This window comes from Anguilla anguilla, chromosome 6 (genome assembly GCF_013347855.1).
Source record: "Anguilla anguilla isolate fAngAng1 chromosome 6, fAngAng1.pri, whole genome shotgun sequence".
Taxonomy (NCBI): domain Eukaryota; kingdom Metazoa; phylum Chordata; class Actinopteri; order Anguilliformes; family Anguillidae; genus Anguilla; species Anguilla anguilla.
In genome coordinates this window covers 46,616,868-46,643,330 of record NC_049206.1, presented here as the reverse complement: position 1 = coordinate 46,643,330, position 26,463 = coordinate 46,616,868, and the positions used below count along the sequence as shown (strand labels likewise).

Below are 26,463 nucleotides of genomic sequence, written 5' to 3'. Positions count from 1 at the left end.
CAAGTCTTATATTTATTCCTAACTTTTTTAAAATAAGATAAAAAAATTGCCAATGAGGTGAAACATTTTGATTCATTTTAATACTTTCCAATGGAGTTAGACAATTTCACTTGTCAAGCAAAAAGTAACTAAAAACAAGCTAATATTTTCTACTTGAGAGAAAGAAATAAGATTTTAAGTCTTATTACAAGACTAAAACACTTGTTAAGACAGACCTTTTTGCAGTGTTCTGAGCTTTGGCACCATTCGTAGACATAAAGGAGAGGTCTTTATGGGGGCATTACCATAACCTCACCCGACCTCTCTCAACTACAAATTGTGCAGGATATGAGAAGATCACTTCACTGTGAAGCTGGATTTTAAACCTCACCTGCTATATTTTTCCACTGGTTACTGATTACTTATTACCTTTATAGTGTATAGATGTGTCATGTACCTATAACACTAAAACATGCTGCAGTGTATGCTGGTGGGAGACCAGCAATGATGTTAATGCCTGGTTTCCCTTCCTTTCTGATTCCATCCTAGGATTTATCATTTGGTAGCAGAGGAATGGAAGCGTATCCCACAATTCCATGCACCCATTAACACAGGTTGAACATTGTCATTAAAGTTCATTAGAATATGGATTTTTGAATGCCTGGAACTTATGGACTGATGAGATGTTTTGCCTGCTTTGACTACTAGAATGTTCTTCATCAGTGTACAGTGATCCTGATAAGTATGGTAGTCCCAGAGACGTTGGGAAATGCTGTTTTTGTGTGGAGAACACAAGGCACGTTCAGTAATCTCTCCTCCCTTAAACCCACCTCAGTCACTGCCAGTTTGAACTTAGTGCACCATGTGACACCCTAAAGACTAATACCCTCGGGATTATGGGATACGCACCAGGTTCCTCTGAAGTTTGTGAAAGTACAAATGCCCAGCCCTGCGCACAATAGGCTAACCAGCCAACGCATACCTCGTGATTTACCTCAGGCAAGAGCAGTCTGGCAAAGCAGTGTCCTTCAGTCTTATAAATAATAAAACTCCTTCCTTTTAATGTAAATGCATCCTTTACAATTGTTTACATGCACAAGGCATTTTCCATATATTTTCCTTAGTATATGTTATTCTCTGTTCCCTAATCCTCCTTTCTAAGCATCTTTTTAGAGAAAGAGAAACTATAGCTGTGCTGTAAGTTTGACTTGGAGCCACTGGGGCCTGATTACAAAGCGCCTCTGTCTCAGGGAAGCACTGTTGTGGTAGAGCCCCTCAGCACTGCCTGCTCTCACTGCTCACGCCTGGCGTAGCTCTGCGCTTGTAGCAACGTGACATCATGTGCTGCGTTAGCCGAGTCGATTCCGTCACCCCTAAACCACTCCCCGCCCCTCCCCTTCACTGTCATGTTCTAAAACCCTCTAGTTACAATGGAGTCTGCGGGGGGGAAAATACATGATTACAAGGGGTTACAATAAAGAAAGAATACATACTGTAGGCGGTTTGCATGTTGCCCTAAACCTTCATGTTATGCCCTCCCTCAAGATTTTCCCATGTAGTAATGAAAAGGTATGATAATTCATATTTGATGCTGAATATTTTTCAAAGCGCGTTGCTTCTGCATCTGTTGGACCGCCTCACTTCCTGTTTCCACAGGAAGTGAATGTGCTTAATGATGGAGGTACTCTGTCCTCTGGCATCTTTGTTTATTCCATTTTTTACAAGCTTAAATCCCAAGTAGTGAAATCTTTTTGACAAAGATGTTCCATCTTTGTGTTAACAGTTCTGATTTTACAACAAAGCATGTACATTTGATCTTTAGTGATAAGAAGTCACTGCATTATTAAAGGCCTCACACTCTGGTTCTGGTCTGATTTTAGCAACCGCAGGTTTATGTCTTGTGCCTTTGCTTCCAGTAAAGAGTACAGGTATGTGTGATTTAGTGCACAAGGGCTGTGGATGGAGAAGTTTGTGTTGAGAAGCAGATGACTGGTTCTGCGGTCTGAGAATCTATTTTCAGGTTCATATGCATTTTACCACAACACATTTGAAGATGTTGCTGTGGTCAGTGGTAGTCATACTGAAGCAAATGCATTTTTATAATGTTACATTTAGTGATGTTATAAACAGCAAACCGGTGACCAGAGACTGTCGTTTCAATGAAGGGGGAGATCTTACCTCTTCAGAACACCATGCAGTGTGTGAAGGTGTGTGTGTGTGTGTGTGTCTGCGTGCGTGTGAGAGGCTGAGGGTTCCCTCGCGTTCCTGACGGTCTGGTCTCGCTCTTGGTTGTGTCCCCTGCGCTGGACAGGGCTCCGCCTCCGTAGCGTCCGGCGCCACCGTGACCCTGCTGAGCTCCATGAACACCGACGCCGTGTGCGAGCGGGTCAAGCAGATCGAGGGCATCGACCAGAGCATGCTGGCCCAGTACACCGCCACCATCAAGAAGGTGAGGGACGACTCTGCTCACCTGTGTCTCACTGTAGACCCTGTGTGTGTGTGTGTGTGTATGTATGTGTGTGTGTTGCGTGGTGGTTCGCGTGTGTGTGCGAGTGTGCGTGCATGCTTATGTGTGTGTGCGTGTGTGTGCGTGCTTGCACATACGTGTCTTATCACTTCAACTTCATCTCTAAGCAAGTTTGCTCTGCTGGTGAAATTTGGATGTTGGTCAGATACTTTCCGGAATGTGTGTGATTTTACCCTTTTTGTGCAGTTATGAAATGTTTATTTGCCTTGTGAAGCACTTTAATAAACTGTGAAGGTTTCTTAAATTTCAGCACTGCTGAACGCCAAACCCACTTAGCTCAGAATGTGGTCTTGGGCTGAAATCCATGGGCTCTTAGCATCTGCTACATAAAAGTAGCAGATACTTACAGCCCATACTGTCACACGGTCAGCCTGTTTGTTGCATAACAGGATGCTAATTCAAGACAAACGCTTTGGAGTGATTCAGTGAGAGAGTCAGCCCTGCAGTTGAATGTTTGCCACAGTATTATCACACAAATTTGCGAGCCCGTTTTATGGAAGACAGCACCGCGCTGCCACCGACTTAACTCTTCTGATTGGCTCACACGAGTTTCTCCTCACAGCACAACACTGACTGGTTCAAAGCAATGAGTGATTTGTGGCACATATTCAGCAGACTGTACCTGTGATAGGCCTGCTCAGCCCACCCCCCATTATCCCACCTCTCGCTCTTGTCATCTCTCCCAGGCTAACGTGAATGGCAGAGTCCTGTCCCAGTGCAACCTGGATGAGCTCAAGAAGGAGATGAGCATGAATTTCGGAGACTGGCAGCTGTTCCGCGGAGCGGTAAGGACTGGACGACTCGCGCACAACGCCTTTCACTCTCCACAGTTCGTTGTTCCCCAATGGTATGGAACTGTCAGAAGTAGAGCTTTAAAAAGCCAACCACTGTACGATAAGTCAAAATGATCAACACGGTAGCTCCATTGGCTGGATTTCATTTTTGCTTCAGTGAATGTTGTGCTGCTAAGAAAAGCAAGCTAGCCATACCAAAATATCAGTAATAAGCTGAAGAGATTTTTCTGTGAGACTCCACTGTCTGAGGGGGCTTAACTCTGACAGGAGAAGCAGAGGAGAGCTGCTGTCTCATGTCTGATATTTTCACTTTTATTCTGCTTGGAACATTGGCTGCGTTAATTTTCCCTTGTCTGATTCAGTTTTTCTTTCGTTTTTTTCTAATACCGTTTTCCTTTTTATTTTGTATATTTATTTTTAGTATTTATTTAATTAAAAAGGTCCAGATCAGTCTGCATATGGTGAAGCAAAATGCCACAACAAGATGAAATGGCACTAGGCATGACAGAATTCCAGAGCGCTCCATACACTTGGCCAATGAGCATCCATAAGATGGATGTAGTTGCTTCCACTCTTGTGTGGAATGCAGCAGTGCATTTCGGCCAATCTGGACTCCAGGCAGATGTGTCTGAGCCGTGCGTCTGCTTTTTCAAAGTCCGCCACGGCAGTTGGCGGGCATCATCTACGTTAGTGGTTCTCAAATTCGGTCCTGGGGGACCACTGTGCATTCTGGGTTCTGTTCCAACCAGTCTTCTCTCGCTCGGTTAAGTTTGTCGAACACAGGTGTTTTAGCTCTTTCATAACTTCTTACCGCGATACAGGTTTGGCTCGTAATCATTTGCTTTGTCTTTGAATCCGTCATTATCTTCCAAATGGTTAGTTTTAGTGGCCAGGTGTCCACATTTTCACTTTCTACATTTTTTTTTTTACCTCTCTTTATGTAATCGGTTACGATATTGCACAACGTGAATATGGGACTTTTATTCTTTGTGGGATGCGTGGCTATTAAGAAGCGGCGTAATTAAGAAAAAATGAACAGCTTGTTGGAATTCTGGGGCTGCGACTGCGGTCGGAATGAAAACCAGCGTACACAGTGTTCCCCCAGGACCGAACTTGAGAACCACCGATCTACGTGACTGTTAGCATTACTTCATCTGCAATGCTGCATCTGTTTTGCCAGCCACGACAGCTTTTGCGGACATACAGTATGCGGGTTAACCTCAGTATTCACAATAAATGAAGCACGCATACCAGTTCATAATATTTTCCTATTGTCAAACAATGGGACATACTGAAAATAATAGCATTTGAAGCGGAGTGCTTTTTAAGTAATTCAATATGACTGCAGTAATATGATGGCGGTTGGGTTTAGAGCTTAGACACCAGCGTGTTGTTGGTTTCGGTGGGGTTCCACTGCGGTCCCTCACCCCCCCCCCCCCCACTTCGCTCTCTCTCTCGCCCCGCGCAGGTGATGGAGCTGCGCCACGTGGAGAGCCAGGCGATGCACGAGGTGGCGGGCAGCGAGCAGGGCAGCAGCGTGGCCGGGCACGCGGACCCGGCCCGCCGGGCGGGCCCCCCGCACCACGAGAACGCAGACGCCTCGCCCATGTACCACTTCAACCTCAGCTTCGAGGAGCTGAGCAACGTGGGCCTGGAGGAGCCGCCGAGGCACAGCATCCCGCCGTGGACGGTGCGTGCTCGCCCGCCCGCGCAATCGGAACCATCGCTTTTACAGCCTCAGTTTCCCCGGGGACAGAGTTTTCTGTCGGCACAGGCTTGATTTACTTTATGGACTAGTGTAGATAAAGCTTCTGAGTTATACAGGCTAAGTTTCTTAAGCAACTGAATGACGTGGCGGTGCCAAGTTAAATTATTATTCATTACGGTTTGACTGATTCAGTACTTTGTTAATCGGGAAGCGTATGTGAATTTATATGTTGCCGAGGGAACTGGCCAGTGAGGTGAGAAGCAGAACGTGATGACTTTCTCCTGCTTCTCAAAGCACACCTACAAATCTAGAACCAATCAATCATTACATTATTTATTTGCTTAAACAGTCCACCACAGGTAACATTTTGTATTGTGTGTTAAGTTCATTTAGCTGGATATTTACAGGAGCAATTTGGGCTAAGCAAGGCTGCAACAGCAGTACCCCAGGATATTCTAAATGTATTTATCAGAACTTAATTTAAGGCAGCTGATTTATTTATGATGGCTTAAGTCAGCTCATCTGAATCCCTGGGTCTGAATTGATGGCTGTTTTAAGGTTAAACAGAATCCCGCAGACCCTTGGATCGCCAGAACCAGGACCGAGGATCAGTGACTTTGGGTTGTTTGTCATTGGAGACTAAGTGCAGTCTTTTGTCTTGTACCCCTCGCTCAGGTGACTACACACAGGACGCCCAGCATGTCCAGCCTGAACTCCCAAGAGTCGTCCAACGACATCTGCAAGCTGACGGACAAGCAGCAGGCCGAGTACCGCAACGCCTACCAGGAGTACATCGCCCAGATGGCCGGGCTGGAGGGGTCGGGCAACGTGGGGGAGAAGCCGGTGCAGCCGCACCCGGGCCAGTTCATGCACTCCTCCTCGTCCTCCGACGACAAGGGCAAGGAGGGGGCGGAGCCGGACGGGCGCAAGCCCTACGGCAAGAGAGGGGGCGTCAAGGCCCCCGACCCGGCCGACTACGCCTCCTCCACCTCCGCCTCCTCCTCCTCCACCTCCTCCTTCTCCTCCGCCGTCGCTCCTGCCGCCTCGGCAGCCGACGCGGCGCCCCTGGACCCCATCACCGAGGAGGACGAGAAGCCCGACCACGCCTCCTCCAACAAGGCCGCGCCGGGCCGCCGGACCTCGGCGGAGAGGGCGGGGCTCTTCCAGGGGGCGGAGCTGAAGCTGAAGGGCACCGGCCTGCGCTACCAGAAGCTGACCAGCGACGACGACGAGTCGGAGGAGTCGGACAACGCCCCGCTCCTCGGCGACGGCAAGAAGCCGGGCCCCGACGGCGGCGACGGCGGCGGCGCCCGCCCCCCGGCCAAGGGCAAGGAGTACCTGTCGGATGCCATGCTGGACAAGAAGGACTCGTCGGACTCCGGCGTGAGGTCCAGCGAGAGCTCGCCCAACCACTCGCTGCAGGACGAGGAGGCCGACCTGTCCCAGCTGGAGCGGGCCAACCTGATCGAGCTGGACGAGGAGGGCCTGGGGCGCAAGCGGGGCCTGGGCCTCCCGCACAGCCTGAGCGGCCTGCAGGACCCGGCCGTGGCCCGCATGTCCATCTGCTCCGAGGACCAGTGCAGCCTGCTGGCCAGCAGCCCCGAGGAGAGCTGGCCGTCCTCCAAGACCTTCAACCTCAACCGGACGCCCAGCAACACCACGCTCAACAACAACTCCAACGCCCAGCGCGGGCCGCCCGGCCAGGGCCCCACCTCCGCCCCCGAGGTCATCGTGGCCCCCTCCGCCGGCACCACCGCCAACACCACCACCACCACCGCCATGCCCGCCGTCGACAACGTGAGGGTGGTGCACCTGAAGAGGAGCATGAACCCGGGGGAGGCGCCCGAGATCCACATCGTCTCCACCTCCGACGCCGTCACCTTCGGGGACGAGCGGGAGAGCATCCTGTGAAGGCCCAGGTCTCCCCTGGAGTAGGTCCAGATGATCGACATCGTCCATGGTGCATGCGTAGTAATATAGAGTAATATAGGTAGTTGGACATTAAAAAAAACAAACCTTGCATGTTTCATGGTCTGTACTTGTAAGGTAGTATGTCAAAGTGCAGTACGGTGCAGTGTTAATTCGTAAGTGCAGGTTTAAAAACGTTTTTTTTTTGTTTAGTAGGACGTAGTGCATGTTTGTAGATTGTAAAACTAAAAGTAGCTGAAAAAACAACGGCTATGCCAAGCATGTTCATGCTTAAACTAAGCTGATTAACTTGTGCATGAAAGAAGCATATTTTGAAAAGCACTTAGCACGTTGATTTATTTATGGTTGCTAATGTCACTGAGACGTGTTTGCTTACGTCTGCCGAGTTCTGTACTGAGCTTGCGAAGTGGTAGTTAGAGAAGATTGTGGCGTTTCTAATGTTAAATGGCTTAGTGTGGTGTTAGAGTAAGTACATACTTGAAATGGCATGTCCAGTGTGACTCAAATAGTTTTTGCAATGTTTACGGATTTAGAATTGAGTGTAGATTAATTGTAATAAATATAGTGTTTTAGCGGTATTTAAAGTTTGCTTGATTTGACGCTATGAAATGCCGTCAAACCTCCCTGGTTCTTAAAACCCAAGCTCTTTGGCACCCATGCCAAAAGTGTGAGGTGTAGCTTAGCTGTGAACTTATTGTTGGTTAAACGTTAATTTATTAATAATATGTTTGTGACCCCAGACCCAAACCCCCAGGCGTAACTTGGTCTGCCTGTTGCTGTGCATTTTAAGTAGTAATAAAAATCTGTGTGAATCGTGGCATTGCGTAAACTGACCTTTTTTTCTTTCCCCCAATGCAACATGCTACCTGTGGTGTACCTTTATGTTGAGCATACCTCTAACACGAATGTACTTTTTTTTGAATTTATGAAGGACATTGTGATGTTGTCGTGGTTAAGACAAAAAAATAAATAATTGAAAAAATAAATGTCCGTCTATAATAAGTGTGTCTCGTCTTTTTACCACTTTACAGTAGCCTTAGTCGTTTTAAGGATGTTGTCCGTCTGTCATGTCTTGCAGAGGAAAGACGGTGATCTGTCAATGACTGAGATAGTTTGCTACAATGACAAACGGTTCTGTGTGCCATAATCCAAACCCACAAAGCCATATTGTTTTCCTGACCATGGAGTAGCGAAATAACTTTAGGCTACTACTAAAAAAAAATGCCGTCTTGTAATAATTCCCTCTGCGTGTCGTTAACCACCTAGTGGCCAGTAATTTACCTGAAATCCTGGCCACGACGTGCGACCTTACACATAGGTGCCAAGAGAACCTTGAACCGTCACAGGCGAGTTCATTCAGTAAGAACGCCGCTTAATATTTCACATTAAATCGTTGTCCGGTTTCTGGCTGCAGGAAAAGGCGCATAGCTGTCACGTGTACGATGTTAATAATACGGTTCTTCAAGACTTAGCTTACCTTTAGTACATATCAAATAACGTCTATTAAAGTTCAAAATAGCAGGTTTGATGCATAGTTAACACGATCTATTTTAGGGAAGGAATTTGTCAAATGAGTTAATTCTGGGTAATCATAATACCAATATGCAGGGCCGTGCAGAGACACCGTGAGAGAAGGTGTTCGAAGTGGGTGGGGAAATACTTTTACGACACCCAGTTATTCTGCAGGATATATTTTACCAAATTGAATGGAAATTAATGACAGCAACAATAATAGTACAAACATTTATTTTATCAAATAAAAGGGGCACTTCGGGCAATACAGGCCCCACCCGGAGACCCTCCCCGCCCCCCGAACCATTATTTAACGAGTGGTGCAATAATAAACATTTGTAAAATAAATAATTTCATACCCTCAGTTTGTTATGAGCACCTGATATTCGTACACGTGTCTGTTCCAAAGGCCATTTTTTCCTTACCCTCATGTCTTGCAACCAGCAGGAGGCGCACCTTCTACGACTTTATATTATTTTGTACAATTGGAGTGCAGTGATGTTGTACTTATGGGGAAATGAGGGAAAGAGGCAGTGGTGTCACATTTAATGACCATAGTCTTCTACAGTCTTAGACATAGCGAATGCTTGAGATATTAAAGCCCTGGAAATTGTTTAGCCTTTAAAATTCCACTGATTACATTACATATAAATTGTGCACTAGTAGTAACTCAAATCTCTATTAAGTTAAGTACCGTACATTTCTTGTTTGTGGAATATAATTCAACACAGCCGCCCTGACAATGGCCAATATAAACGGCGCAAAGGATATTACTAAAAGCTTCGGTCTATTACTTTAAAATGGTTCTTCCAGTGTAATACATTTAAAATGAGCAAAATCTCACTCATCCTGAAAATGTTTTGGCTACCCTCCATAGTTATCATTATATGGGGTGTTTTGTCGTGGGTCCCAACAGTATTGCAATTTCTCTGCAGACAATCACCGGGACACTTGTCTATGTTCCATTAAATAACTTAAACTTCTGTGATACCACTCTACCCGCTAGGAACCCCGTGTTCAGTTAAATTGAGTCACAGTGTTGTTAATTATTACCAGGCGAACGGCTACATGGTAAGATGAGTATGTCTGCGTGAGGCATTTTGGGCAGTTCTTCCAGACTGCCTGGCGCCAACGTAGCACCTGTGTGACCCAGTTTGACAATGCAGCGCACAGGTGAGACGCCGATGCTCTCCACGATGCAATCTTCAGAGGACTCTCTCAGACACCAGTACTGGACATAAATAGCCGATGTTTTTGATTCATGCTCTTGAATAAAACCCCAAAATTAGCATTATTTAAACAAATCATACAGCAACTAGCTGCTCTAAAATAACGCAACAAAGCATTACGATACATGAACACCCAAACAAGGGGAACTTCAAACGATTCTTACAGTGTTTTGTGGAATTTACTGAACGAAATGCCTTCACATATCGCAAAAAAATAAAAACAAAAAAAACGCCTTTGGATTCTGTTTTGGCATTAGAGTGAAAACACGTAAACTACCAGAGTACAGACAGATCAATCAGCCTTCATCAGCAGGCATAGAAATCAACATGGATTAACATTCCGTAAACTGGACTCGAAAAATGTATATATGCGTCCAAACTAGAATTATTAACTTACTAGGGTGATCCTTGGAATATTTAAATAAACCATGTGATTTATTTATTTTTGTAGAAAAAAAGATACAATTTACAATATTATTTTATAAAACAATTCAGCATCAAGTACAGAATCATATTTTCTGCAGAAACATGGAATCTGCAACTATACAAGAGAGGTCACAAGGTTTCACGCATTCATTTTTACTATAGGTATGTCCAGTTCCTTGTTCGACAAAACAACAGAATTAAAATATGAACAACATCCAAGTTCTCTTCGATTCACGCTCCACCTTTGCAAGAAGGCAAAGACTTTTCATGAGGTGTGGGGATTCCATGCGACTTTTTTATTTTTATTTTGCTCCCGTTGTCGGGAATATTATAAGTCTTCCATCTGAAGAAAGAACAGTCTGGCTTGATAAATAACTGTCCGAAATAATATAACATAGACGCAGTCCTTCTTCTTTCTGCCTTCCTATTTTTATTTTTATTTTATTTCTTGGGGAAAATATTGTCTCTTACTTCAATTAAAGATGAAATCCAGATCCAGAACAAAAACTGAAAAAATGTCAGGTCCCGTGTTTCTGTCCAAACCAAACACCTGTAAAAGATTGAGAAAGAGAGGAGTGTTTAGAAAAGGGCGACCAGGGCAGAGATCCGGACAGACTGGCGCCAGGGAGGAAGCCGCAGTTTCTAACATTTAACCAAACACTCAAATACTGGGCAAACCCTGGCCTCCAGATGTAGTCTGCGTGCACTCGCGCCAGATGTACGCGCATTCACGCAGCCAAGGAGTACATCCCAAACATTTCTGACAACTGAACATGTGTGGGTATGGGTGTATGCGTTCGATTTTTGTGTCGGGCGCCTGTCTTTAGATCAATAGCATGCATTATCCAAACAACCACTAGGCTATTCCTTAAATAAGTATGAAGATAATAAATGTACCATTTCATTGCGCATTAAGTCAGCTACACGAGAGAACCATTTCTGATGCAGTAGCCTACACTAACCACCATTTAACTGATTTCATACATGGCAGTCCGCTTTCCAAATATTTCCATCAACATCCACTCCCAGTCATATTTAATTTCACGTGAACCTCGGAGTAGATGTTAAAATTTCATTAGAATGGCGCTTAGACTAAGGTTTATTTAATTGTATGGAACTGAGCTGCAATAGGTTAGAGTAAAATGCTTACCAGTTCAGCGAAATAGCCTCTTGCTGTCATCTGTGTTTACTGCTGTTGTTGGAAACTCAGCAGACTGTAAGTAAACAAACCAGCTCATTATTCATTTCATCATCCACACTCAACACGCAGTATCATTAGCTAATTAGTCAGCAAGACCGTGTGTCTGACAAATAAATAATCACGGCGAAACTACTATTAAATACCTTTAAAAGAGCCGTGTGAAACGCATGCATTTCATTTTAACTAAAATTTGGTATCTGTTACCATATATTTTTTCTCAGATTAGTGAATAACTAACAACAGTTCCTACGCAATCCAGGCACACTGGCAAGATCAGGAGATAGCTACCGTCACCTGTAAAGAGAGGATGCTTATGTCTGTGTTGAGGGTTGTCAAGGGAGTCCTGGATGTAGCCTGCCCTGGTCGCTGATGGTGTGGGAGGCCAACAATAGCGGAATTAGAGTCAAGTGCAATTTGAAGGTCCAGAATATAATCGATGACATGCTGCAGAATTTCCATCTTGCTAACGTTCTTATTCTGTGGGAGGCTGGGCACGAGTTCCTTGAGCTTGGAATAGCAGTCGTTCATGTTGTAGAGCAGACTTAACGGGTCATCCACGGGAGTCTTGCTCCTAGAAATTCCGAGACTATGTTCCGACAAGCTCGCGCTGTTCTTCCTCAAAGACCTCACCGGACTTATTGCTTTCATTTTGACACCACGGAGGAGCCGCTCAGTGCTTGCTTGTAAAGTGAAATGTAGTGTTTGTCCTCGCCGCGTTTTACAGACAGTTGCTAAGAAGCCAAAGGGAACTGAATTTGCATGCTGTCAGTGTCTTTCTATATAGCTGCTGATCTGGGGGTTGTAGTTGATGTAGATTGGTTGACAATGCCACGTCGATCAATGCTCTGAAGCCACCACATAGGTTAGCCCGTCGCAGTGTAGCAAATCCCTCCCACGTCATGTACCAAACCAGTGAAGCTCCGGATGAAGTACAAAATGGGCACAGCATTTCTGGAGAAAATACAGTTTATCATGTTTCTGACAAAGGGCTTGGATAATGTGGATGCAACTGTCGAGAGAGTAGCCTACCAACTGAAGTCTGTAGCCCAACTAAAGTAGCCTATTTTGAATTTCCGCACCTATCATTTATGCGCCCTCTATTTCCCTCGATCACGAAAGGAGCACTATATGCAGGTTGGCGTAACCTGGGTGATTAAATCAATATAGAAAGCTTCTGTGATATTATTAAATTGATTATAATTGATTTTACCCTGAAAACATGGGTTGGTAGTGGATAAATCCCGGTCAATTTATTTAGAGGTTGGCCTTTTTTATGAGGCGCTAATGTGCAATCTTAACGGACCCGGCTTGTGTTTATATAGGCTAATAAAGGTTTATACAGCTGTTTGGTTCTCTGCAACGGACAGTTTGGATATGATGCAAATAAACGCTTTTGTCGTGCTAAGAGAAAACATGTTCCCGTTTTAGTGGCAGCCGTCTCTCCGTCCAACAATCCTACACTGTGAAATGTCCAACGTGAATTAAACTCAGAGTACCAGAAAACATGTTGGGACCATGTACCCTGTAAAGACTGATTTATCACTGCACATTTTACTATAGCACATAGTCTATATCATTTTTAAATCAGTACCATATAAACATATATTACAAGACCTGCAAATGAACAAACGCATGTATGTTCGATAGTTATCGATAGCATAAATGAAAAAATATATATTTTTAAATACATAAGTGAAAGGCGCATACAGTGAGGGGAAATGCTTTCGTGTGTGGCAGTGGTGTCGACATTGAGCAAGACCCTAAAGGAGGGGCGATTTGCTTGCATGACGAGAAGAACATTTACTAAACCAATACTTGCTAAATGTAATGGACTGCATGAATGAGTGTTTTGGTGGTGAAAAATGTGCATAAATGTGATTTTCAATTCTTTTCTTAGTTGGTGTTGCACCAGATTTGATGCGCGCAAAGGCACAAAGGGTCCCACGGCTCTCACTCGCTGCACTGGGATGTCAAACTTGCTGTTCAGTCCTCCTTTAATTTGGTGATGCAGTCTATGCGTATTTTATAGCATACCAGCACACGGAACGAGCAATAAATTAGATCCGACCCCAGACCCCACACATAAGCGCTTCTTTCCAGGAGAATGACACCGCGCGCATGGATAAACAGCTGGATGATAGCCTACCGCAATGAATACCATAGGAAGGCCAGTCAATATGCTGAATTAGCCGATTACTGTACCCTGATACCTCATAACGTACAAGGCCTGCACGTTTTTACTAATGACGAAGTTAACCAATAGATCTACATGTGCACTAAACCGATATGAACTGATATAACCTACAGACAGAAGTTAAATCGTCATGTTTTAGGGTACATTTTTATGTATCACCCAGAAGCGTGGGGTCAGCACTCTTCCACCCAAACAGTTTTTTTCGGGGATAGTTTCTTTGTCATGGGGCCATGTACTTCAAAATCATATCAATGGCTTTTATGTAATACGTTGCCGAATTGTTGCGCTATATGTGTAAATACTTGCCTGGGCTTATGCCGTAACATTTTTCCGGTCATAAAAAGGTTTGTAAGTGCCAAAACTATCCTGCCTACAACAAACCCCTGCATTTATATGTAATGGAATGAGATCTGGGATCCATGCAATCCTGTACACATCTGGTGCAATTGGATTTTTCCATTTTCTTTCCCCTCCTTTTTGTTCTAGCAGCTGTGTACATTTCGCATGACACTCTGAGTGATCCCTGACGGGTGATGAATTGGCACCAAGCTAGCAGCGGTACTGAACAGCGCCGCGAGCTCCTGATCCTGCCGACTCTTCGGCGCCAGCATCGTGACGTCACCCATTCACAGTAGCCCTCAGAGCCAGTCCGCATGGCGCCGCTCAGGCGGCTGCTATGACGACGGGGGCTGCCAGTCAACTAGAATTCTCAGCTGACTCCGCTGGGCCAGCGTCACCTCTGTCCTTCTCCGTTCGGGAGCCGCACACCTGGATCGATTTGTATTTCTTAAGTTGGCAACATTAGGCCTACATTTTATTGGGAAAGAAGGACAATTCCCTTTTTTGCAGTCGTGTCAGAAACAAAATTGAACGTGATGAAATCCAGCTGCTTTTTGACAAAAAGGCAAGAGCTTTTCTGAGGAAGATAGAGTCCGAAACAGTTCAACATCTGTGCAGTTACCGTGCCAAATGAGGGCGCGCTGAAATAATTTTGTCAGATTCTTTCTGAAGTGAATATTCAACTTGTGCAAAGCAGTTACATGCACCCAGAATTACGAAGTTCTTTTTTTTTTTTTTTTTAAACTTAATCGAGGATGAAGGACAAATAAGGAAATTTATTTGTAAAAAAAAAAAAAACAAAGTTGAATTTAGGAAAAAACTAGGTTGCCAATCAAGTTGTAGCCTATTATTAAAATATAAACAACTATAAACATTCAAGCCTAAACCGTTGTAAGGACGAATTATTCGGATTATTCGTATGCTAAATTCAAAATCCATATCCAAACGCGTCAAAAGTGCATATTTTAGGCGAATTTGTACGACTTACGACTTTTCTTTTGCCATGCAGAAAAAATTTCCATGGCAAAAGAAAAGCAGATAGCTTCCCAAACTGCAGGTGCGCATTGCGGTTTCACCCTGATTGCTATGATTGCATACAATACAATGGGGGTACCAATTCATTTCATGAGTAAAATCGGGCTGTCCATGTCATGTTTCAGGAGAGTTTAACTTCGTAGCATAAGTAACTTTGAGAGATTGCCACGCGCCGGTCGTGTGCCACAGTTCACACATAAGAACAGTGCCCTAGCTGCGACACTTGTAAGCAGCAATCACTCTACAGGCGTTTACTACTGCTGTTTAGAATGCACACAACGAAGAAGCCTGAAGTTGAATGCAACTGCACTGAGGTCGAATCAAGATGCAGCGTCAGTGAAACAGGTTTATCGAGGAAAACAAATGAAGAACTATGAATGTGTATTTTAAATGGCACAGAGCAAATCATGGAGAAGTTACCTATTTATTTTAGTAACGCACAGAGGAGTAAGCTACACCAAAGACCCATAAAGTAAATAAATAAGCCTCTATCCAATGTTGTCTGTAATTGGCTGACATAAAGCATAACAAGCAACAAAGGAGCATATCTTAATTCATTAAGCAATATGTATATAATGCATTTCATGAAAGTTGATGCTTACAGTCAGTCTGTTTTCAGTAGAAGTATTGAGTGTACACTTTGAGTACTGTTGAAGGGTCTGCATACTGAACTTAGTAGATCCAATAACACCTGGTATAAACGTGAATTTGTTTTAGAAGTGCAACCATCATGCTGGGTGAAGTGGGTGCGCATGTGCATGTGTGTGTGCACGCCAGTGAGTGTGTGTTTGTGCATACCTACAATGAGGTTAGGTTTTATGTGTATGCATTTAGCTCCAGAGGGGTATGATTATTACCATCCCAAGGCAACTTGGGTGAATAATTCATGAAATTGTTATGAGGAGAGGAAGACTATTAAGAATTGATAGGGAATGGACACATCTGCAGGTTTTGGCTTGATATGATTTGGCCCATATGTGTAGAGGGTGCTGCCTCAGGACAATTTAAGTGTGCTGACTGCATGGAGGATTTGTGTGGGAGAAGGCCCCCTGGTGAAGCGCTGATATCCTGTTTCCTGGTGCGCCCTTATGCCTGCAACTTCCTCCTGGCACCTCCACTAGACTGAAATAAAGGCCCAACTCTCCACTGTAATAGTAATAAGAAATGTGGAAGACAGGGTTGTACCATTGCGGCATTTCTCTAGTATCATCTGCATCTACTGTGAGGCTAGAGGTTCACTTATTTACACAGGGCTCTCTCTTTATCACTCTGTGGCTCTTGTTTGGGAGAGAGGGGACCTTGTATTTTGCTTTCTTCCCTCCTGTTTTCCAGGTGTACCATGTCTAAGCTTCTCTATTTGGCCTTGTAGCCCATGGGAGAGATTTTGTCAGAGATGTTTCAGGAACATCCCCGTTGTCTCCATTAGTATTGTACCCCTTTACCCATGGTCAAAAATGCACGACACATGTGAAATCATTTACGTGGATGCTAACAGGCTAAATGGTCGAGTAAAAAAACAGGCGCGTAGAGCGAAAATGAGTAGTTTGGATAAAATGAGTAATAGCCTTGAAAGATAGGAAGACACTCCTGTATTTAAAATTACGATATGATTCACTTGTTGCAGAAGACTGCAGGATAAATGCTGCTCTGAGTATCTCTCACCTTGCTATAGTAAGTGCAGACAATGTTTTTTACCCTCGCACTCAATGGTCCTTCACTGTCCTTGGGCTGTTCAGCTGCATTGCGGCCTGAAGCTTGTCCTCAGCCTTCCTTACTGGAAATTGAGATGCATTTTTAAAAATAGCCAGCACGTGCACAAACGAACAAAAACATATTATTGCTGAGAATAAAATGAATACTGAGAGTCAGTATCTATCCAGAGCAGTTTTACCTCCACAAGGTAGGGGTTTAAGGACTCCACCCTGGCAACCCAAATGACCGTTGTTTAATACTTGTCTGAATTGAAAACCGGCTAGAAAGAATTCACACCCAGTCGCATTGCTTGTGTCTGATTTTCAAAAAAGCATGTCTCAATGCAACCAGGCCAACCCCTTTCGCACTTTAATACCTTCCTAAATGGAACGTGACTGCACATTTCTGGAGAGTGAGCTGGTGCAAAAAACATGACAGAAGAAAATGGCGTTTTTATCAGCACGAGCATGTTCACAGAACCACAACAAACCTGAGAAAATTAAAACCTCAGAATCTCTGTTCTGAAACTGGCTGGTAGGAGGACCTGCCTCACGCTTTGCGTAGGTCCCACCCAGCAGCTGGCCGGGCGCGAGCGGCAGAGCTGCTAATCAGGTTTGCCGTCTGTGCCATGTGGAAGCTGTACAGCACCTTTCCGGGGCCTGCGAAAGCTGTTAAGGAGCTCTGGATGGCTATGCGCAGGCTGTGCGGAATCGGAGCGCCAGCTGTATAGCGCGCCCCCCCTCCCTCCCGCCTCTCGTTGTCAGAGCCTCGACAGATAGACGCACGGCTTTGTGTCCCTGAGCCGCCTTCGCGTTATCTCCATCTGTACGCAGGCCGGACACGCCGAGGCGCTCAGAGCATTGAGTCGTCTAAAACTGTCACAGGTATCGTCCTTGACGCGGTTCATTCCTGTTCACGCGCGATCTGAGGTTGCACTTCTAAGACATTTGTGGTGCCTCAAAAAAAACGAACGCGCACTGCTCCGCACATTTTTCGTCGGTTTTTCATAGGAAAAGGAGAACGTGCTCCTCAACTCTCAGGCAGTCCGAATGCGCCAAACTCATGTCACCGATGCTAAGGCTGCGATTGACATTTCTAGCCGTGGCCGCCAGATTAGACCATCTGTCCGCTTTACACAGTTTCACAGTTTATTTCCAGAAAACGCGCTGCCTTGCGTACGCAGCGCGCAGAGACAGGAAAAGCACTTCGAGACGTCTGTCATGCGATGCGAAGTGCAGCTGCATCGCACCTCTCTCCGTCACATCCTCACAGCTGTTCACGCCTATATTAGCCTGTAGCACAGGTGCGTTTATATTTATCACTCCGCTGGTTATCTTAGGAACCTTCACAAGGTTATGGCTGGGCTAGGTCACCACATGAAGTGTTTTTACAGAAGATATGTGCCTTGCTGGCTTTCTTTCTTACTTCCTCCTCTGTTGTTACCCTCCTTTTTTGCCCTGCTTCTTCTGTCTATCTCTACCTCCACTCTGCTCTTCCTTGCTGGCCTACATCATCTCTCTGCTCTCTACCACTGTGTTGAATATCTTTTTATTTTTTTTTTGCAGTACCTCTACTTTCAGATGCTTCTTTTATACTTCATTTATGTTCATCGATTTAAAAAAATAACAGCACAATTTATATTTCATATTTATTTTCTTAGGTTATTTTTTTTTTTCAAATAGCGTTTTGTGGATAACGGTGCGTCTGTGCTCTGACTCTGAGGCACATAAGCACACGCATGGGAATGCACGTTCGCCCACATGCGTACCCACGCACAGATGAGAGAACATTGAGAGAGAACAGAAATGTCTCTGGCAGTTACACTTCATCTGAATACCAGACCAGGGTCAAATGCATTTTTGAAATACTTTAACTCTTTAGATGCCAATGACATGTGGATGAATGAGATAAAGGGGAAAGGTGTTCAATCGAAGGTGTCGTTATCCAAAAGGTACAATCATATGAAAAAAAAATTGTTCTCAGTATTGGAGAAAATCAATTTTTTCTTTTAAAATGATTGTAACCTACAGGAATGTTTTCGATGTCTAAAGGATGAAAATATTTCAAATGAAGTCATTCACCCAGGTGGGCTGAATACCTCTCAAATCTTGTCCTTGTCAAGGGGTTTGAGCAGAAAACTCATATTTTTTCCTGCACTGACGGCTAAAGTTGGAGAAGCGCTACTTGTGAACTATGCTTTTGTGCTGAGAATGCAGCAACGTTGAGTTTTGTGCATGTCATCTGCCTCCTAATGGGTCTTCATTAGTATTCCCTGTTGACCTTGTTGTGCTCAGGTTAGAATACTGGACTCTGGAATTCAGAAGTATAGATCTGAACCCCAAACCGTGTACTGCTGTTATACTACTGAGCACTGTATTCCAGCCAGCTGTGTTGAAGGACCATCAACATATTTTGATATGATGGTCAGCAAGTAATACAACACTGCTAGATGACTTCACCACTGAGTCGTGTCATACCGAAGACACGATGCTCCTGGTCAGGTAACTCTCAGGCACTACCAACACCTGTGACAGCTTTTTGAAGCAGAGCTTAAACAAAAGCCCCTCTCCACAGGTGACCTGGCTGAAGCATCTGCTCAGATAATCACCTGCCAAGGTCATAGAACGGCTAATGAAATGATCCCCACCTGGTTGTCGCAGTAGATTACAAGCCTTTGGCGGGCGGACTCGTGAAGTGATTTTAGAGACTGCCTTATCTACAACTTTAAAAAAATGCTCACATAAGTCACCTTAAAAAGACTATTTAATTTGAGTATCTGCTGCATTATGAGTTCAGCCAACTAGATTAGTAGGTGCCATTATTTTAAAATATTTAAACAGAGTTTAAAGAGATTTGGTAACAGACTATCTGGAAGGGTCTTCTGAACTTGTTTGAAGCCCAAAGAGAAGCTAGGAAGTCAAGGAATACAAAGCCCTTAGGATGACTGGGTTAGTTTGTGAACACCCACAACTTCAGAGGTGAATTTTCTATTGGGCTGCTGAACTGGTGTAATTGTCTGGTGAATTTTTGTTATTTTTCCCAGCTCAAACTTTCTCTCATAGAGACTGGAATGTAGGCCTCATGAGGTACCCAGCCTAGGTCCACTTACTGCTCCTTAGTTGGGATTCGGTTGGATATATTTATTTCTCTTTAAAAAGTGACTGAAAATTCACTAGGCCCAGACTGTGTAAAAGAGTGAGCTAAATTTAGTCTTCAGAGCGAGAATTAGAGTGGTCGTGTGGTTTGATATGAAGTCTGAACAACAGTAGTGTTACAGAAAGGCCATTGCTCTATCTTCAGAAAAGATGTGTGCTGCAATTATGCATGAGCAGTCAGCTGGTTAGAATACATTTTGTTTTCTGTGGAGACCAGCCACACTTCATTCCATTGTACATTTCCTAATGATTGGGATTAAAACAGCAAAATCATCAAAAGATGTTTTTTTGGGGAAGATAGGGGGTGATAGTGCATTCTCAAATGAAATTAAACAGGTATGATGGGATTTGCCAGATGCAGGTAGGCTTATGGGCGCTGATAACTGGTGAACGACAGTCAAGACCATCTGTTCACATATGGAGTGCGACAGTACATATTTCCAGCGTACACCCGCAGCAAAACAGCGATTCCTTTGAACCTGCCGTCTTGAAAGTCTGGCGATTTTCTAGCTCCATTGTTTTACTGTGCACGTTGCTGATTGAGATGGCGACCAAACCGCAAGGACTAACCTATTTACGTCGAGGGATTTCCACGTTGTGTTGGGTGCTTCCTGTGTGGTTGATCTCTTCGACAGACTTCAGCAGTTTGAGTTAGTAAAACCACTTATCAGCACTCTCTGTCACCGCCTTCCATGAAGTGAACTTGGCTGTGTCCTCAGCGAGTTTGTTTCATACATGTTTTGATGTATGAGGACATTTCTCTCACTGCATCCAGACATTAAAACCTGTCCATTGGCTTGTTGATGTGAACTTGCAGCTCTGTGCTTTCAGCTTCTGCAGTATTGCTGTTGGGGAAAAAGATATGCGAAGCCAGAGATGCTTAGCACAAACATAACACTTTCTCAATATACTGCCAACTGTGGGATCTGCAGACTGTGAGAGCTAACTGGTATAATGGCAACAGCTCTGGGTTTTCAGCATTGAACCTGAAGTTTATCCTGAGTATCACTTTGCAATGCGCTCACATACTCAAGTGCCTGATCAAGGAACTTTCAACCTCTTGCTAAGTACACAGATAACACAATGCACAAGGTATGGCCTTAGCATTGAGCTAAAGATGTCCACTAAGTGACTGAATCATATCAACAAAGGCAGAAACATTTGCCCATCAGAGTCTGCAACAGCATTTTTGAGGGCTTGAATCCTGTAGCAGAGGTCACACCAACACCAACATTACTACAAAGACGCATTCTGGTCCCACCGTAGCAAGGCTGACATCCGGTATAGACAATCAGATAGTGGAATTTCCCATTGACAACATCAATGCACAGGTTTGCTGATGTCAACTGCTCAATGACACAGGTGGTTCATCAGCAATGAATTTTCTGAATGGTACATTAGTCTGGGCTTCCTCAGTATGATTCATGATGATGGAGGTTACCTAGAGGCAGTGATATGTGTTTTGTGGCATGACTCAATAATGCTGACCCAGTCTTGTGCAATAGACGAAATGTTCATGAACGTATGTATGCAAGAAAACATATCTGATGTGACTTCAGGCTTCTGGATTGGCCTGTTGGGAGATGATTGTGTGTTGTGTTATATTATTGACAGTTCAAGCGAACACTTTGTGAGCCCCATGTAGATGGTTTCAGTTCTGGACTTTCAGTATCTATCCTAACAGCTGTCACTCAGCTTTTACACCATAGCTAGTCCCCTGCAAAGCCTCCAGTTCCATTACTTCCCATGTCACTAGAGCTTTAGCCTCATGCTTTCAGTGTGGCTTGCTGGGGTCACTCAGAGGAAGTGTGATGATGACTAATTGATATGAGAGATCCAATGGAAGATATATGTCCCACTGAAGATTTCCCACTTTCATTATACGAGAGTGTACTACATTGGTTCTGATTAATACCTTATTGAATAATATGTTTTAAATAAATAATAATGTATTTGAAAATTTCTGTTTATTCTACCAGTGTGTATTCTGTGTGTGTGTGTGTGTGTGTCTAGATTTGCATGGCTTTGTAGGAGTAAACTCCTTTGTCTGTTTTCATTATTTACATATTTACGGCTCTGGTTATGAACATGCCCCCTTCAGACAAACGGCCTTGCTATCTGACTTTGCCGAGTATGTGCGAGTATTTAAGAAGTGTCCCGGCTGTCTCTCTTCGCCCTGGAGAGGGGAATTAGCAGATGTTAGCGAGCTCCTTAATGCCGCTAAGAGTGAAGGCTTAGCTGGCATCCATCTGACTGTGGCGACGCAACCCCGACTGAGATTAGGCCTAAGCCCTGTAAATGTGGCGGTGAAAGTTCCCCCAAAAGCATCGCTGATAAACAGTCTAACTCTACGGGGGGATCTGCGTCGAGCAGATGGAGGTTGTAAGGCTTTGTCTGTTTCAACATGGAAGGATGATGCAATTGCTATTGTGGCAGGAGACGGCTTCCAGTGGCGAACGCCTCCATTTTATACAAACCGTACAGTATCGCTTTGCAGAACTCATGAAGTGAATGTGTATGTAATGCTAAGATATTAAGTGCTTATTATTTTGCTTAAGTGTTTATACCTTATCTTTTGTTAAGTTTGAGCAAGCACTAAAGCATATTCCTGGCAACTTCGGTTTACATGGTGATAAAGTTTTGTGACTTGAGATCACTGATGGCATGTTGCCAGGGAGGAGCTGGTGCAGTGGTTCCACCCCCCCCACCCCCCCCACGTATGAGGCCCTTCTGTTCCCCTCCGGGCTCTCCAAGGCGTGGCACCCCCCAGAGCACGGGCTGCCGGTAAGCCCTGCAGTGCCACCTGGGCGCTCGTCTGCACGTTCGCCAGGCGGCGGCACTCCTAGCGCTCAGGGGGGGGGTGCCTCTCTTCAGACGACCTTCCGCACGTGGACCAGGTTCGGCCGCGTGCCGACCGACGGCCAGAACAGCCAGTCCCGGGGACGGATATAAAAAAAAAAATACCATCCGGTGAACGAGGTCAGCCTCTCCGCTCCTACAGGTGATCATCCTGGATTTCAGAGCCGATCGCCTCAGCCAACTGGCGCGAAGGTCAGCATATGGAGAGGGGAAGACGAGGGGCTCCGGGCTCCGGGGGACAGAGGCTGGACTTCCCAGGGGCGGAGTCGAGGTTTTATCGCCATGGGGACCGCAGGTGCAGCCGCTCTGTCAGCAGCAGTGGGAGCCCATGGAGACTCATGAACGTCAGCAGGCCTTGGTGTATGGAGGGAGATCTATTTAGTAAATTACAGCTGGGTTAAATGAGGGGAGTACTACCTTCAAAAGGAAAGGAATATATATTAAATAATACATTTTAAGTATGTATTTACATTTATAAATATACATATGTATATATATATATATATATATATATATATATATATACACATACATACAGATTGCGTGTGTGTGTGTGTATGCGCGTGTGTGTGTGTGTAAAAATATTCCGCTATATATTTCATAATTTACTGCACATTGACAGGTCTTGCATATGAGAGAGATGTCTCCTCCTGCCTTTCAATATTATTCATGAAAATAACAAGCTTAGCCATTAAGCTGGCTTTCCACCCCAGGGACAGAGCTTGACCTCAAAACCATATGGAGCACTATACCTTAATCAGAAAATGGAGGTGGGAGTGGCGGCCGCTGCGATTTAGCATGCACACTCAGAGTAATGAAAGTAATCACTGATTTGGCACTCATTAAAGGCAACACTGGTGTACCAGGGATTGCTCTACAGGAAATTGGAAAAACATAGCTGTATATCTATATTTTAGATAACAAACACAGCCCACATGCATATTATCTACTGCATGATATAGTCATATTTATTTTTTTGCAAAAATCTTACTGAAGCAAAATATTTCATTTAATTATTAAACAAGAAAAGGACCATCTTTACTTTTGATGCAGTCTATTTACACGATGGATATAAAGCTGTTCATGCGGTGATGTGCTCCACAGTGAGAATCAGATCTTCTCTCTGTCAATGCCAGTTGTAGCCATGAGTCCTGGAGAAGACTCTAACTTGGCTCCAAGGCTACCCATGGGAGGAGTGTTTTGGTTGGCATGGTTTTCCTGGTGTCATCATTCAATAGTGAGTTCTCTGGTCTACTGGGCCTGTGCCAGTGACATCAGTTGCACAGTCCTCAAGTGTTGTCACTGTGCTAATCTCTGGGTGGAAAGAATCTCACAGTGCAAAGAATTCTCAGTGGATGATCTTCTGATGGGAGTCTCCTGAACATTTGATTGGTCGCTTACAAATATGGAGAACAAAAGTAAAACAGGAAATAAGAAAATGTGCAAACATTCAACATAAAAATGGTACAACATTAAACAACTGTGGAATTAATTTTAAATAAAAGTAAGCACACAACGTAAAGGAAGACAGAATACTGTGGCTTCAGAAGGCCTCAACAAAAACTGAGAAGTTTTCAAACGCCTCTCTTGACTGGCTGCTCTCTATTTTTGTTTTAGGGAAGTTTGCAAGAGTGTTCACACCTCTTGTGACATGTGATGCTTGCTCCCTCCAGATCATTATTCCATCTGGGGTATGGTAGAGGTCATTCTATGCTGGAAAGCCCCTTTATTTTGAACTATATTTAAATATACATGTACATATGCAGCGCACATCACAAAGCACTTAAAAAAATAAGTATTCATAGTATTATTTATTTGCTATAAAACACAAGGCTATAGTAAAAAAAAGACTATAGTACAATATGTTTCCCTTAATTTTTACTGGAGCAGCAACCCAGCATACCCAGTACATTTAATCAGTACCCTGGTTGACCAATCAGAAAAACCCACATAAAAATCTCTTGCCCTGCCTAATTCTGCTATAGATTCATGATGAATTTGTTGTGTGACAATTGCCATTAGCAAGAAGAAACGGTCACACATGAACGTCAGTGTAAAAGACATGTAGGACACTTGATAGCGTTTTCCCTGCAATGTCACATGATTGGTGACTCCACTGTTTGAAAAAAGCTACTGGGCCTGAAAATGGAAAAATAACAGTATTCTGCCATTTGAATGATCAAACTTTATTTAATACATAACACATAAGATAGACTAGAAATTGTCATCAAACAAACAAGTCAGGCATTTCACATACCAGAGAAAATTAATCTTGTTAATTATATGTTCTATGATGGATAGTGTAGAGTACATACAATTGCAATATCTATCTATGAAAAATACATTGTTCCATTATTAGCTGTTTAAATGCATAGTTGTTTTATACTGACACCCTATGGGCCTCACTAAAAAACAATCTATCCCTTCAGGTTCGTCCACAGGGTTGCCTTCAATGACTGACCAATCAGAAACTCAGCTTTCAGTTTCACCAACACTCAATTTAAACAGTCAGAGCACTGACAACAGCACATAAATTTCAGTGGACATCTCATGTGCAGTTGGAGGTCTGCAAATGTACACGCTGTTAGTTTTCGGTGTGGCACCACAACTGTGCACCTGTGCGTGGAAGAAGATGAACAGAGAAATATTCAGAGATTTTTCAAGGGCGTGTATTTTGATTTGTGCGCATTTCAACTAAGCTAAGCAAGTCTTCACATGGTCATCTTGAGTAGCTGCTGACTGTATTCAAAATGTCCTGTATGGTTTTCCTGATGGTGAATTTCCCCTGGGTCAAATCTTTGGGATGGCAAGTGCATTTCAGAGGGTAAATCTTTTTTTTTTCGGACGGGCTTCAAGTGTTCTGCATGTATGCAAATGTTTCCCTCGTCTTTGTAATGGGGTTTTTGCCATGTTGTTCATCTGATAGGGGGGTGTCTTCCTCTGGTCGGGTTAATTCTAAACGGGTCATATGGTTTCAATTGGGAGGAATCAATTAGCAGAAAGACTTTCAGGGAACTGAGGACTCCATCTGGTGGACGGGCCTGAAAGCTATTTTCAACTGTGCTCCCCTGGATTTTTTTTTTGAATTTTCACGACAAACACGTAATTTTTAGTGACAGTAAATAATTTGCCAATCAAGTGAGATTTTAGCAGGATGTGCTTTTCATGACACATTAGTAATTAATGAATCCTGTCCTGTCACAGGGTAGCGTTTAGTTACAGTGGACCGAAGGGGGGGGGGGGGGGGGGGGGGGGGGGGTGGGGGGGGGTGGTGGTGACACAGGCAGGGGCGACGTTATCTCTGATAGACTCAACAGCAGAGCCCCACATGGTACGCCACAAAGCCCATTAGCTTGAGCACAGCCTGCCTTACATGTGTGTCCTGCAGTGTTAAATCAGGCTGATGTGTAAATCCCGAATGGCTCTGCGAAAGGGCTTAGCGACAGAAGGGTCTTCCCCCCGAAGAAGATTATGGTAATGGAAGCGTTTGAGCAACATCTGCACAACGTCGGCCCTCATCCTGGCGACACTGCGAGCTCACACTCCCGAAACACGTGACAACGGATTTCAGAATTTCTGAGATTAGCGTCTCCAAGTTCCGGAATGTTCACTGTGTTTGTAGCACAGATCCATCTGCGCTCATTCCTATTTTTTTTTAACGGCGATTATTTTAGAGTGATTGTCAGCAAGGATATGAAGTGACCCCCTATACACCAGATGAGATGCTCAGCTGAATGAAAGTTTTAAAGATTATTTCACAGATGAACAAACTGTGCATGACATTTTTGTCTCCCCACTGACCATCTGTGAAACATGACTTTTGTCAACAAAAAAGCAGCTTAATATATCTCATTAAACATTGACACAGAACTCTTACAAAGTAC

At 44.2% G+C, this 26,463-nt stretch overlaps 2 protein-coding genes across 12 annotated transcripts in view; one reads left to right on the top strand and one right to left on the bottom strand.

Annotated features, from left to right (window-relative positions):
* Nucleotides 1–7,939, top strand: part of kidins220b (kinase D-interacting substrate 220b) — a 40,670-nt gene extending 32,731 nt beyond the window's left edge. For 6 of the 11 annotated variants that reach the window (XM_035421987.1, XM_035421985.1, XM_035421982.1 and 3 more), the window contains 4 exons: nt 2,291–2,428; nt 3,193–3,291; nt 4,769–4,990; nt 5,684–7,939. In XM_035421987.1, the coding sequence (XP_035277878.1) occupies nt 2,291–2,428; nt 3,193–3,291; nt 4,769–4,990; nt 5,684–6,919 (1,695 nt within the window). In that variant the 3' untranslated portion in view covers nt 6,920–7,939. The remainder of the gene's footprint in view (nt 1–2,290; nt 2,429–3,192; nt 3,292–4,768; nt 4,991–5,683) is intronic. The other 5 variants (XM_035421978.1, XM_035421976.1, XM_035421980.1 and 2 more) reach the window with 1 other exon arrangement.
* A 2,150-nt stretch (nt 7,940–10,089) lies between these two features.
* Nucleotides 10,090–12,073, bottom strand: id2b (inhibitor of DNA binding 2b). The gene is made up of 3 exons (XM_035420576.1): nt 11,600–12,073; nt 11,255–11,318; nt 10,090–10,654 (listed from the first exon to the last, which is right to left on the bottom strand). The coding sequence occupies exons 1-2, from the start codon at nt 11,951–11,953 to the stop codon at nt 11,259–11,261; spliced, it is 414 nt and encodes a 137-aa protein (XP_035276467.1). The 5' UTR covers nt 11,954–12,073; the 3' UTR covers nt 10,090–10,654; nt 11,255–11,258.
* Between the last annotated feature and the right edge of the window lie 14,390 nt (nt 12,074–26,463).